The sequence below is a fragment of the Elephantulus edwardii genome, unplaced genomic scaffold (assembly GCF_000299155.1).
Source record: "Elephantulus edwardii isolate Elephantulus edwardi_28Jun2011 unplaced genomic scaffold, EleEdw1.0 scaffold00070, whole genome shotgun sequence".
In the NCBI taxonomy this organism is placed as follows: domain Eukaryota; kingdom Metazoa; phylum Chordata; class Mammalia; order Macroscelidea; family Macroscelididae; genus Elephantulus; species Elephantulus edwardii.
Window position 1 is genome coordinate 111742 of NW_006399820.1, and position 13735 is coordinate 125476.

The window sequence follows — 13735 nt, forward strand, 5'->3', positions numbered from 1 at the left end:
TGGCCAACTGACTGGAAGAGATCTATATTTGTTCCCATTCCAAAGAAAGGTGACCCAACTGAGTGTGGAAACTACAGAACAGTGTCATTGATTTCACAGTATTTTCGGATAGAACTTGAAATGGACTTTTTGACTAGGTATGCAACATTATTTTTCTGTTTTTTACTCTTGCATTGTTTCCCATATGATTATCTGACTAAAAGTAATCATAGCTGATTCATCTCATCTCACTAATGTCTACAGTATTGATGTTCAGGCATTCTATTTCATTTTTAATAATTTCCAGTTTTCCAAAATTCAAGCTACCTATATTCCATGTTGCAATTATTAAGTGATGCTTGCTATTGATTTTTCTCATTTCATCTTATATCCAATCTGGGCTCTACTACTAGACAACTATTAACAATCCTCATAATACGGTTTTCAAAGACATGGTATTTAGGAAGTAGGTGACCCATCTTGCTTCTTAGTTTGTCTTTTAATCAGGAAGCTCCACTAAAACCTGTCCACCATGAATTGGAGAATATAAAAAGGGAAAAACTTGCTTCACTTTTCTCAAGCTGAGAGAACTGAAAAACAAATTTAAGCCTCATGTTGTAATATTGAATGAAGCTGTGAGCGATATATTGAATGACCCAGAAAGCATCAAAAGAAAATGGAAGGAATACACAGAGTCACTGTACCAGAAAGAACTGCTTGACACTGAAAAATTTCAAGAAGTAAAATATGAGCAGTAGCAAATTATAATGAAGCAGGAAGTAGAAACTGTATTGAAGGCATTGGCAACAAAGTCCCCAGGAACAGAAAGGATACAAATTGACTTGTTTAATTAACAGAGGCAGCCTTGGATTTGCTCACCAATCTATGCCAGAAAATTTGGAGAACAACTGTCTGGCCAATGGATTGGAAGAAGTCCATATGTGTTCCCATTCCCAAGAAAGGTGATCCAATTGAATGTGAAAATATCAAACAATATAATTATTTTCACATGAAAGCAAAATACTTCTGAATATCATTCAAAAGTTGTTAGAACACTACGTACATAGGGAACTTCCAGAAGTTGAAGCGGGACTTAGAAGAGGCTGTCCTACTTGTGCTTTATTGACTATGGAAAGGTGGATCATGACACGTTGTGGCTGACATTGAGAAGAATAGGAGTCCCAGAGCACTTAATTGTGTTTATGTGGACCCTATACCTGGATCAGGAGTCTGTTGTGCAAAGAAACACTGCATGGTTTAATATTGAGAAGGGAGTGTATCAGTATTTTTATCCTCTCTCCATACCTATTCAATCTGTATTCTGAGCAAATTATCTGAGAAGCTGGACCCTATGAGGAGGAGTGTAACATCAGGATTGGAGGGAGACTCATCAATAACCTGTTTTATGCAAATGACATAGCCTTGCTTGCTGAAAGGGAGAAGGACATGAAGCACTTGTTACAGAAGATCAAGAAATGCAGCCTTCAGTATGGATTACATGACAATGTCAAGGACACAAAGATTCTTACAACTGGGCCAAAAGGTAAAGTAGTTATGGATGGAGAGGAAATTGAAATGGTCAACAGCTTAAATTTGCTTGGAACCACCATTAACACCTTAGGTACCAGCAGTCAAGAAATAAAGAAATGCATTGCATTCAGAAAGTCTGCTGTTAGGGACCTCTATAAATTGTTGAGGAGTAGTGATGTCAGTTTGAGGACAAAAGTGTGTCTGATTCAGGCCATAGTCTTTCCAATCATTTGCTATGCACCTGAGAGCAGGACAGTGAATAAGGGTGATGGGAAAAGAATTGATGTCTTTGAGTTGTGGTGTTGGAGAAGAGCACTTTACATCCTGTGGGTGACCGAGAGAACAACAGGTATACCTTAGAGAGGGTACAGTCAGAGTGCTCTTTGGAGGCAAGAATGATGGGGGTTCTCCTTACATACTTTGGGCATGTTGCTAGGTGGAAGGGGCTATTCCTTAGAGAGAGAGACATGATGTTGCAAAGGGTGGAAGGTTGGTGAAGGAGAGAAAGACTCTTAACCAGGTGAACTGACCACTGTGACTGCTGCAATGGGCTCTTGTGTATCTGGAAGTTTGAGGATTGCACAGGATAGAGTAGGGTTCTGGAATTTTATTCATAGGGTCGCTGTGAGTCATACTTGACTCAACAGCACCTAAGAACAGCAACAAGCAGGGTAGGTAGTTCGGTAGCCAAGCCAAAGATGCAAGGTTCGAATCCACCAGCTGCAGAGTGGTAGAAAGATTGAAAATCTACTTCCATGCAATTTTCAACCTCTGAAAACCTGCTGGAGGTTCAGCTATGAGTCAGTTCTGATGCAATGGCAGTGAAAGAAGTAACAGAGTGGCAGACGTAGTTTTGAACCTTTAAGCATAGACAAACAGGAGTCATGCCAACATTAACTTCTGTTTTCCCAACTGTAGGTTTCTGGGATGGTCAAAGGGTCTAGGTGTTTTCGTTGTTATGTGCTGTCAAGTTGCTTGCAATTCATAATAACCCTATGTACAACAGCTCTGAACTCTGCTCTATCTTGTGCCAATCTAATCCTCTCTGACACACTAACCCCATTACCCCAGTCATTGAGTCAATCCATCTCATCGTGGCTCTTTCTCTCTTGCGCTGTCCCTCCACCCTCCCAAGCATGATGTTCATCTCCAAGGACTGGTCTCTCCTTTCAACATGTCAAAAGTATGTTAGACGAAGCTTCAGAATCCTTCCCTCCAAGGAGTACTCTGGCTTCACTCTCCCCAGGACGAGCCTATTTGTTCTCCTAGCAGTCAATACTCTTCTCTAGCACCACAGTTCAAAGGCATCAATTCTCCTTCTACCATCCCTAGTCATTGTCCAGCTTTCTGATGATAGCAAGTAATTGTGAAGACCATGGCCTGGATCAGGTGCACTGTATTCTCCAGACTGACATCTTTGCTCTTCAGTACTCTGGAGATGTCCCTGAGTGAAGATTTTTCCAATGCAACTTGTCTTTTGATTTCAAAGAGTATTTATTTATTAATATTTTGGTAAGGTCAAGGAGAAGCAGGGATATGGAGATCAGATGTGTCTTCCCTAAAGTAATGCTCAAGATAAAGTCAATTGAAAAGGCTTCTGAGATTGGTTGGTATGACTTTCCCTGGACGTCACATCCTGCATTCCCTCCTTGTCTCCATTGCCATCTCCAATGCCATGAGTTTGTGTATACTTAGGAGATTTTTTTGGGGAGGAATGAGCAAAACATAGAGAGCTTTGGTGGCCTGGTCTATAGGGTGCCACTGCTAAACTAATTTTTTTGTGTGTCAGTGTTGGTCCAAATCCATTAGTTGCTCCATGGAAGAAGGATGGAATATCTCCTATGCAATTTATAACCTCAGAAAACCCACTACAGGATCAGTTTTGAAATGATTCTGACTCCAAGATAATAAATTTTGACTGTTTACTTTCTTTATTTTACATTACTTTTCTTCTTTAAGTTTTAAACACAGAATGGTTTCCCACAGTTTGGACTAAGGTCTTAGGGAAACAAAGTATGATTATAAAAACAAAGATTTTGGTGTCCTTGTGTACTGTGGAGTTGGAATTGACCCACAGGTGACCCTCCAGTAGATTCTCCGAGGCAATTAATCTCACAGGAGGAGATAGTACAACTTTTTCCAAAGAACTGGCAGTACAGTTTCTTACCACTAGGCCACCACTGCTCTTCTTAGAATCTTGTTAATTCTAAACCTATTTCAAAATTCCAGTCAGTTGGCCAGGTGGTTGTCCTCCAAATTTCTTTGCACAACTTGGTGAGCACATCTAGGGCAGTGTCTGTTGAAATATGTCAATCAGTATTCCATCAATTCCTGGCCAACTCACTGGAAGAGATCCACATTTGTTCCTATTCCAAAGAAGAGTGGTCCGAAAGAGTGCTGAAGTTACCAAACAGTATCACTGATATCACCTGCAAGCAAGATTCTGCTGAACATTATACTAAATTGACTGGAACAGCACATCAACAGAGAACTGTCAGAAGTGCGGGCTGGGTTTAGAAGAGGCCATGGTACCAGAAATAATGTAGCTAATGTCAGGTAGGTCTTGGCTGAATGAAGAGAGTACCAGAGGAATGTCTATCTGTGTTTCTTTGACTATGCAAAGACGTTTATCTGTGTAGATCACAGCACACTGTGGCTGACTCAGAGAAGAATGGGAATCCCAGAAAGTGAGGAATGCCGGGAAATGGTCCATATAGGGAGAATTATACTAATTGCTTGAGCAGTGGTTACTCAAGATAGATGCTGTCCCAGAGGCTTCAGGGTTCAGAGAAATGGTTTGTTATGGAATGTGTGCTTGTGGTCTGTAGCAAAATTCTGTTTCAACTTCCCTTCTGGAAAAAAATTATACTTAGTCCTTGAGAGGAGCAGCTGTATTGTTTCTTCTGTACATGTCCCAGAAAGAGATTTAAACTGGCCTCCCTTCAGTTCAGATTTTTCAGAAGGTAACCTATACAGAACAACATCTTCTCAAAGAAGATGGTTAACAATAATCCGATGTTAACAGTTGACTGAGTTTAAGGCAGTAAAAGTGTGTGGGGGTGGGGATGGGAGGAGACATTAGGGGGTGTGAAGTCCTAAAGTGAGTTATATTCCTCTATCTAAGGGTGGCCTCTTAAGAGCAACTTTGAAATGTTGTTGTTGCTGTTGTTGTTATGTGCCCTCACCGATGCACAACAGCCCTAAACCCTGCGCTATACCGTGCCAATCTTAGTGTCTCCGACACACCTATCCATATTACAATAATGAAGATAGAAATTCACGTAAGGACAGTGTATTGGTGAGGCTCATACTCCCTGGCTGTAAAATGGGAGAAGTCTAAGAATCCTTCTTGTCATTTTTTTTTAAAAGAAGAGGACTGTCTTTGTCCTGTGTAAATGTTAATGAAGAATGTCTACAGAATATACTTGAATCAAGGTGTTCTCCGCTCCCCCACCCCATAGCACAGTTTTAAAATTATAAACCAAGATTATTATGAAAATAAACTTTATTGATTTTTTGGGTGAAAAATGCAATACTGACAACAAAAATATTTAAGTCACATTTACTTACGTACATTATAAAGTGAAAATTTTCAATACTTTCCTACTTTTCAAAGAACACAAGCTTTTTGATATAGTATGATTATCAAAGGTAATAATATAATACTTTGAGTGGAGGTGTTGCTTTATGAAATGAAACTTTGTTTTTAAAAGCATATATTCGCTACTAACTCAGTAAAGGACATATAATTGCAGTTGTTGAACTAAGACTGATTTAAAAATTATAAACCTGCTGAAAATAGAAATTAAAAAAATTATGAACCTGTAATATTTGCAAGATTTTGTATACATTTGCCCTGATTGTAGTAGTTAAGCATCGTAACCTTAATATTGCTGATTAAATTATTCATGTCTTAATGAATGCATTACTTTCCTATTGCTGGTGTGCTAAATTATCTAATTTAGAAGCTTAAATAGAAACAAGTTTAATATTGTACAGGTCAGAAGTGGTTCAGAAGTCAAACACAAGTAGGACCGAGTTACAATCAGGATATTGGTAAGGCTACATTCCTTTCTGGAAACTCAGAAATAATCCACTACTTTGACTCATGCCCTTCTCTTTCTAAATACCCCTCAAGATGGATCTTTGCCTTTCTATTGATTCTTTCTTTGACTTTTAAGAATCAGCAACCTGGAATCCCCTGGAATCCACTTGGTGGCAATTGCAACTTGTTTGTTTTCTTGCATGTTGAGTCTGATAGCTAGGGATAAGGAGCTTTGCTGCCAACTCAAAGGCAATTTGGTTTCACTCTGAGGGAGGCAGATGGACAATCAGCTATGGGTTAGTTCTGACTTGCTACACAACAGCACAAAAATGGAGAGTTGGAAAAAACGCAGAATAGCTTTATTTTAAACTAGCTATATCTGCAAGTTTAATGCCATATGCAAACTTCATTCCCCTTTGCCATGTAACCTATAATATATTCATAGGTTCCAAGATGTAAGACTTGGGCATATTTCACGTGATATCTTTCTGTCTAATGTTAACCCTCTAATACTAAAGTAAAATCACAATGTTGCTTCATACATGTCTGTGCCAATAAATAGAAACATTACAGCTCCTTAACTCTGAGAGAGTGGGCGGCTCTGAAAAGAGCCTTTGGGCTTGGGTAGAGGTGGTGGTTGTTCAGCTTACTTGGAGCTGGTGTACTTGGTGACGGCCTTAGTTCCCTCAGACACGGCGTGCTTGGCCAGCTCCCCGGGTAGCAGCAAGCGCACGGCAGTCTGGATCTCCCGCGATGTGATGGTGGAGCGCTTGTTGTAATGCGCCAGGCGGGACGCCTCGCCGGCGATGCGCTCGAAGATGTCGTTGACGAAGGAGTTCATGATGCCCATGGCCTTAGAGGAGATTCCGGTGTCGGGGTGGACCTGCTTCAGCACCTTGTACACGTACACGGAGTAGCTCTCCTTGCGGCTGCGCTTGCGCTTCTTACCGTCCTTCTTCTGAGCCTTGGTGACTGCCTTCTTGGAGCCCTTCTTCGGGGCGGGAGCGGACTTAGCAGGCTCAGGCATGACTGCTGAAGTCTAGTTTCTTCAAGAGAAGTAAAACTACGCAAGTTGTCTCTTTAACCCACTTAATTTTGTAGAGTTCCTATGCAAATAGGGTATAGAAGGGTTTCCAATTTGATTGGTTAATAGCCTAACGTGATAGGGTTGTATGCAAAACAGGGGACTTCAAGTGTTTAATTTAATTGGCTATAGGTTTTACCCAATCAAATGGCGTAATTTTCAATCCTACTTGTTAGTATAAGAGCTCAGAATTTTTTTCTCTGTGCCCATACCCAGTGCTTCTCTCTTGAGTAGCTTGGTTCTCTTCTCTTAGCTGTTTAACATGTCTGGACGTGGTAAGCAGGGTGGTAAAGCTCGCGCCAAGGCGAAGACTCGATCTTCTCGTGCTGGGCTTCAGTTTCCTGTAGGTCGTGTCCATCGTCTTCTCCGTAAGGGCAACTATTCTGAGCGGGTAGGTGCTGGAGCTCCAGTTTACTTAGCAGCTGTGCTGGAGTACTTAACTGCGGAAATTTTGGAGTTGGCTGGCAATGCTGCTCGGGACAACAAGAAGACCCGCATCATTCCCCGCCATTTGCAGCTCGCCATCCGTAATGATGAGGAACTTAACAAGCTGCTGGGGAAAGTCACCATCGCGCAGGGTGGCGTCCTGCCCAACATTCAGGCTGTCCTGCTCCCCAAGAAGACCGAGAGCCACCACAAGGCCAAGGGCAAATAAGTGAACCTTCAGCCATTCCCATCTTTAAGCCAAAGGCTCTTTTCAGAGCCACCCACACAATCATTAAAAGGGCTAACATTTCTTCACGTGCATTGGTTGCGGCTATCAAAAAGATTGAGAATATACAGATACCTTGGGAAGATGCCAGTTGCCCTCCCCTTAACGCCTCCGAGATTTTGGATTAGCGGCGCAACTGCTGATAATTTCAGCAGAACTTCTGGAAAAAGCCATGTGCTTTGGAGTAACCCGAGATTCATAAACTGACCTTGCAGCTGGTTTTCAGATGGTAATACTTTATACAGGTAAATGGGTCTGAACCCATTGGGAACATTTTAGTATAAAGTGACAAGTTTATGCAGCTATTTCGAATTATCTAATTAATAGTGGTAGATCTTAAAAGTTTATATTTAAAACGATCTATATCTAAAAGTTCCCCTCCATTGACATGAAGAGCCTTACGCGAATGAGTTAAAAACCCTTTAGCCAATCACATTTTAGCGCGCGACTTTTAAAAAATTTATCAGGAGAAAATATTTTTCGGGGGTTAAATAAAAAATATTTTATTCAGTAGAAGCATAATCTTAACAATTTAGGTCAAGATCTAAGGAGAAAAGCCAGAGAACATTGCAAATATACGACTTAACGATGAGAAATTACTAAAGTTTAGGTAACAAATGGTTAAGGAGGAGGGGCTGAGGAAGACAAGTTTGGATTAAATGCCAAGCTCTTAGGGGGCACGTCATCGCTCTTCATAGAAAGGCACCCGGGAAATGCTTAATCCCAAACAGAACTAGATTCCTTTATGTACATTCAGGAAGTGGCTGGATTCCATTTCCGTAATCAAAGTGGTTCAGGGAGTTTGTAATGGCTCATATTATGAGGACAATTTCGGCTGCAAATCCACTGGCAGCAAGGCGCTGCACAAGGAATGGCCACCAAGGCAGCCCAGCAAGCGATGGCATCAAGCCCCACCGCTACCGGCCCGGCACCGTGGCGCTGAGCGAAATCCGGCGCTACCAGAAGTCCACAGAGCTGCTGATCCGCAAGCTGCCCTTCCAGCGGCTGGTGCGTGAGATCGCCCAGGACTTCAAGACCGACCTGCGCTTCCAGAGCTCGGCCGTCATGGCGCTGCAGGAGGCGTGGGAGGCCTACCTGGTGGGGCTCTTAAAAGAATACCAATCAGTGGGGCATCCACACCGAACACGTAACCACCAGGCCCTAAGTTAGCTCGCTTGCAGCATCAGCTGTCCTCTCAAGTGTATTCAGTCTCACAGCCAACCACCCTTTCTTTAAATAATTACGAACCTAGCCTCAACTAGCAACCCCCTTGCCCAGCCACCCGTGTTAAGAGCTCTTTTCAGGATAAATTGGGTGGCTCTGAAAAGAGCCTTTTAAAAGCAGTTTTGAGTCGCTTACTTCTTCTTGGGGGCTGCCTTCTTGGGCTTGCTTGGTTTTGGCTTGGCTGCCTTGGGCTTAGGGGCCTTGCCTTTAGCTGGACTCTTGGCCGCCTTCTTGGGTTTCGCTGCCTTTGCCTTCTTCGGACTTTTGGCCACTTTCTTTACCCCTCCAGCAGTGGGCTTCTTTGCCTTCTTAGGGGTTTTCTTTGTACTCTTCTTAGGGGTGGCTGCAGTTACCTTCTTAGGCTTCTTTGCGCCCGCAGGTTTTTTAGCCTTGGCTGCGCCGGCTTTCTTGGCTTTGGGCTTGGCCTCACCGGAACCTGCCTTCTTGTTGAGCTTGAAGGAGCCAGAGGCGCCGGTGCCCTTGGTCTGGACCAGAGTGCCCTTGCTCACCAGACTCTTCAGACCCAGCTTGATGCGACTGTTGTTTTTCTCCACATCATAGCCGGCAGCAGCCAGGGCTTTCTTGAGCGCAGCCAGAGACACGCCGCTGCGTTCCTTGGAAGCGGCCACCGCCTTGGTGATGAGCTCGGACACCGGGGGCCCAGACGCCTTGCGCTTCCCAGCGCCTGCAGACTTGCGGGCCTTCTTCTTGACTGGCGTCTTCTCAGCGGGGGAGGCTGTAGCAGGAGCGGCAGGTGCAGTTTCCGACATAGTTGTAGATATTACTAACTAGCTGCTTTCTTTAAAAAAAAAAGTCTCAGAGTTGAGCAGCCAGGCCGGCACTGAGTGTGTGTATATATAGACGGCGGCGCCGCGCGCTGATTGGCTCCCAGCTCAATCTTCCAGCTTGGCAGCAACCTAGGCTCAGCTCTGTCCCGGAATTGTGTTTGTTACAATTCGGGAAAGCAAAAAATTAAAAATTCCCGTGTAGGAATCACTCCAATTCTGTGCCTAGATGATATGAGACAGCTCAGGCTTTGAGATCTTCGTATTTTCTCTCTCCGATTTCCAGCCTGTGGCCGTCAGTTGTTTTCAAAAGCCCCTGTCTCCGTGAGAGATTCAAAGGTCAGAGAGCCAACTTCTTGATTTTCGTTTAAAATATAAATTCTCCCCTTGGTGTCTGCAAATGCTTACTCTCCAATCACGTTCTATACATTCTTGGCTTTCCACACGCTCAACAACTGCTTGTATATCTTTGAGATTTAAACAGAAAATCTATTTCATATGAGGAGAAGTAACACAGGCTCTTTCCGGATTTCTCGAAATGAACAACACTGGAAGACTCCCATGGTAGCGACCCTTTCTGCCCCCCAATATCATGATTTTCCTCGGAAACAGCATTATTAAAGTTTCTTGTGACTATTTGGAGGGTCCATTGATTCTGAGGTTGAAATAACCAACATTCTTTGGTTAAATCAGGCAATTGCCATGATCAGTTCATCATCCTGACATGCTAGCCTGGCCTGCCTTGCAATAGTTGATCACAGAGGATATGAAGAAAGAAGCATTAAAACGGAAAGATTCTGATCTCTCTTTATATGTTAAACATTTTTTAAAAACTGCCTTTGGTTTTGCTGCTACCATTATTACAAATGTTTATGAGCTTGTGGGGACAGAAGGGTGCCATACTTGAGGAAGATAAACTGGCCAAGTATGAAGGCTGCAGAAACAAGCAATATACATAAATATGTTTTAAAATAGATATGCATGCATATATAAAATATATATGTATGTATGTATATATACTGAAGAACAATTCCATCTTATGTTTAGTACTACATTCTTTTTTATTTAAACAAGAATATAAATTTGCAGAAATGTCATTGTATCACATGCTTAAAGTGAAAATATAAACCCACTATTATTCTTTACTCTGCATTTAATACATTGTATGTTTATTTTGAAGTATAGATAAATCTGTGTTTCAGTAGAACTATGGAAGAATGAGAATTTAACACAAAAGAAAGCAAAGCACAAAGCACAAGTGTGGAGAAATTCGCTCTTCTTGATTGCATCCAAGGTGACAAATGATTAATTACTTCATTGTAGTACACTCACTTCAGACATACATGTTATTATGCCAGAACCCTCTGGTAGATTTACAGAGGCAGTGAAGCACATACAAGTAGTTTGCCTATATTTTTGAGAGAGCTCTGGTGGCCTAATGGTAAGGAGGTGAGTTGCCCCTACAAAGGCTCATGTTTCTAATCTACTACCAGTTGCTCCACTGGAGAAAGATGGGTAATCTCCTCTTGTGCAATTTCTATTGCTTCTGAAAACCTATTAGAGAGTCAAGGGCTGCTATAACTTGATTCTGACTTGACATTAACAACAGTTGTGTAATATTAAATAAAGTAATGTTTACTTTGAATATGTATTCAGCTACCATGAAACTTATGATTTTTTAATTTTTTTTTAAATGACAATTTTCAATCTCTGGTTGGTTTTCTGTGTGCATTGACAAAAGGAGAATGGTTTCCTAACCATTTAGATGCAATTATTCTGCAAGAGACTGCCTTATTTATCTGCAGGGTTTAGTGACTTTGCCATCAGGAGTTTCCTCTTGCTTACATGTCAAACTTTCATTTTTCAAGTGCTTGCTAGATAACTATGTAACATCTGTCTACATATTTGAAACAGGACCAAACTTAGCTTAGTAACTTTCAATCAAAAGTTAACCTTTCGTGCTCACTTTAGCAGCACATATACAAAAGTTAACCTTCCAATTGTCATCTTTAAAATGTTGTCAACATCATCACCACTCATGCTATCGCGAAAATGCTACCTCCTTCCAAATTTAGGTCTGCCATCAAGATTGGTGGTTTCCTCCTCCCTAATTGATCTCTCTTTTACTTCCCCCAAGGTGATTGTAAATCTACATTTTCTGAATCTCATTGAGACTGGTTTATCTCATAGCGTCCCATTGGGCCTTTCTTTCCTCTTGTTTCTCTCTGTGTTCTAATTAATTCTTTTTATTGATCTCTGTGAAATGTTCTTTAAATCTTTTTAGTTTTATTTGGTCAATCTTCTTACAGCTTTCTAAATTTTAGAATAAGCTCTTTAGTACACATTCATGTATTATATTATTACTACTCTTGAATATGGCATCATGATTGGAGTAAGACAAAGATTCTCACCATTGGGCCAATGGGTAGAACCATGATAGATGGAAAATCGATTGAAATTATTAGCAGTTTCAGCTTACTTGGCTCCACAGTCTATAATCTTGGTATGAGCAGTACAGAAACCATAAGATAAATTTCATTAAGGAAATCTGCTGTCAGGGACTTCTCTAAAGTGCTAAAGAGCAACGTTATCAGTATAGAAACTAAGGTGTGCCTGATTCAAGCCACAGTCTTTGCAATTACTTGCTTTGCATTGGAGAGCTGGACAATGAATGAGGATGATAGAAGAAGAATTGATGCCTTTGAGTTGTGGTGCTGGAGAAGAGTGTTGAATGTACCATGGACCGCCAAGAAAACAAACAGGTCTGTCCTAGAGAAGGTGAAATCAAGCTGCTCCTTGGATGCAAGGATTTTGAGACCCTATCTTGTATTCTTTGGGCATGTAGCCAGGAGGGACCAGTCCTTGGAGAAGGAGTTCGTGCTCAGAAGGGTAGAGAGGAAGACCCTGGATGAGATAGAGTGATTCAGTGACTGGGGTTATGGGGGAGGTGTGCCAGAGACAGTGAGAGTGTCTCCAGGATAGGGCAAGGTTCAGAGATACTCTACTTAGGGTCATTATGAGTCACAGGCAACTGGATGACATATAACAACAACAACCAAATTGATTTTCCTTGAAACATTAAACTTCTAGAAATCATACAAATTTTGCAAACACATTGATCTGTATTTGAACACAGTTCTGCAGTTTGCATGGTCTTGGCAGAATCACCCAACATTATCTTTTCCCTTTTCTTATCTTTTACCCCATTATCATGTCAGAGTATACTTTAAACTAACCCTTGAAATGTTCCCTATCTCTTAAGTGACATTTCCTTCTCTTTTGGACTGCTAAGTTATTTCATTAATATCTCTCACAGTTTAATAGTCACCATCATCTACTTCATGCTATTTCTATCATTGTTCTTTATAGCTATTGTTTAGTTGGCCCTGACCCATGAAGAGTCAACATAATAAGTCAGTTTGAAAATTGTTGAAACATGTTTAGCATGATGTTATTGTTGCTTGCCTTCAAGTTGAGCATGACTCATAGCGACCCTATGAACAAAAGGCCCGAAGCCTTTCAGTAACTGTAGACATTTATCACAGTTCATAGAGTTTCCAGAGGCATGTTTTTAGGAAGTAGATGCCACTCTTGCTTCCAATTAGCATGATAGCAACATGGAAATATTTATTGACAAACAAGCTATTAAGGTGGCTGTGTTTGAGGAGTGTTTGCTCAGAGTCAAGCCACCTCCTTTTCTGGTGGCCTAGTGGCAAGAAGCTGCACTGCAACCCCGGAGGTATGCTGTGCGAATCCACCAGATACTCTGCTGAAGAAGGAGGGGCAATCTCCTCCTGTACCAGTCAGATCCGATTTGACAGTACACACACAAAAATAAAACAAACAAAAACCACCTGCATTGATCCCTTCATGTTATCTGCATATTTATACACTTTAAATCTGTGGAATTGGTCTTACAGGTACAATGTATAGTCTTTTATATGACCACTTGCACATTCTTTAGACTGTCCGTGTAGACCTGGCACTGTCCTGAATCTCATTCCATTGCTTTATTTTTGTCGTCTTGGCTATTACCCAGATGACTGCTTTTCTGCACCACCATGTTCTACTCAGTACTGTTGGCATGTTTGATGCTTCTATCTAATTTTCAATTAAGAGCTCCACCAAGTTGGATAAGGGAATAGTCATCATTGAAGTTGTAGAGCAGTTATAAGAGGCTTGCTCCAATTTCTATGAGCTGCATGAGTAACTAATATGATACTTCTTTTTAGAGTGGATCAGAACAGAGATTTTATGTATCAGCAACTATCTTCCAATTTAATTTTAAATAAAGTAAACTGATACTATTACATTTTCTGTTTCTTTTCACATATTGGGTAAATGAAACAATTATGCCAACAAAAAAAAAATCACTC

At 41.3% G+C, this 13735-nt stretch overlaps 3 protein-coding genes and 1 pseudogene across 3 annotated transcripts; 2 read left to right on the forward strand and 2 right to left on the reverse strand.

Annotated features, from left to right (window-relative positions):
* Positions 1-6200: 6200 nt before the first annotated feature.
* LOC102847060 (histone H2B type 1-like) lies at positions 6201-6581 on the reverse strand. The gene has a single exon (XM_006888619.1). It carries the CDS (start codon positions 6579-6581, stop codon positions 6201-6203), a length of 381 nt encoding a protein of 126 aa, XP_006888681.1.
* Positions 6582-6900: 319 nt separating this feature from the next.
* LOC102846657 (histone H2A type 1-D-like) lies at positions 6901-7293 on the forward strand. The gene has a single exon (XM_006888618.1). It carries the CDS (start codon positions 6901-6903, stop codon positions 7291-7293), a length of 393 nt encoding a protein of 130 aa, XP_006888680.1.
* Positions 7294-8157: 864 nt separating this feature from the next.
* LOC102844207 lies at positions 8158-8515 on the forward strand (annotated as a pseudogene).
* A 190-nt stretch (positions 8516-8705) lies between these two features.
* LOC102846256 (histone H1.4-like) lies at positions 8706-9344 on the reverse strand. Its single transcript, XM_006888617.1, has one exon. The coding sequence runs from the start codon at positions 9342-9344 to the stop codon at positions 8706-8708; it is 639 nt and encodes a 212-aa protein (XP_006888679.1).
* Between the last annotated feature and the right edge of the window lie 4391 nt (positions 9345-13735).

Bases quoted from the DNA above. Each gene is read 5' to 3' on its own strand.
- LOC102847060 (XM_006888619.1), bottom strand. From the start codon at position 6,581: ATGCCTGAGCCTGCTAAGTCCGCTCCCGCCCCGAAGAAGGGCTCCAAG.
- LOC102846256 (XM_006888617.1), bottom strand. From the start codon at position 9,344: ATGTCGGAAACTGCACCTGCCGCTCCTGCTACAGCCTCCCCCGCTGAG.
- LOC102846657 (XM_006888618.1), top strand. From the start codon at position 6,901: ATGTCTGGACGTGGTAAGCAGGGTGGTAAAGCTCGCGCCAAGGCGAAG.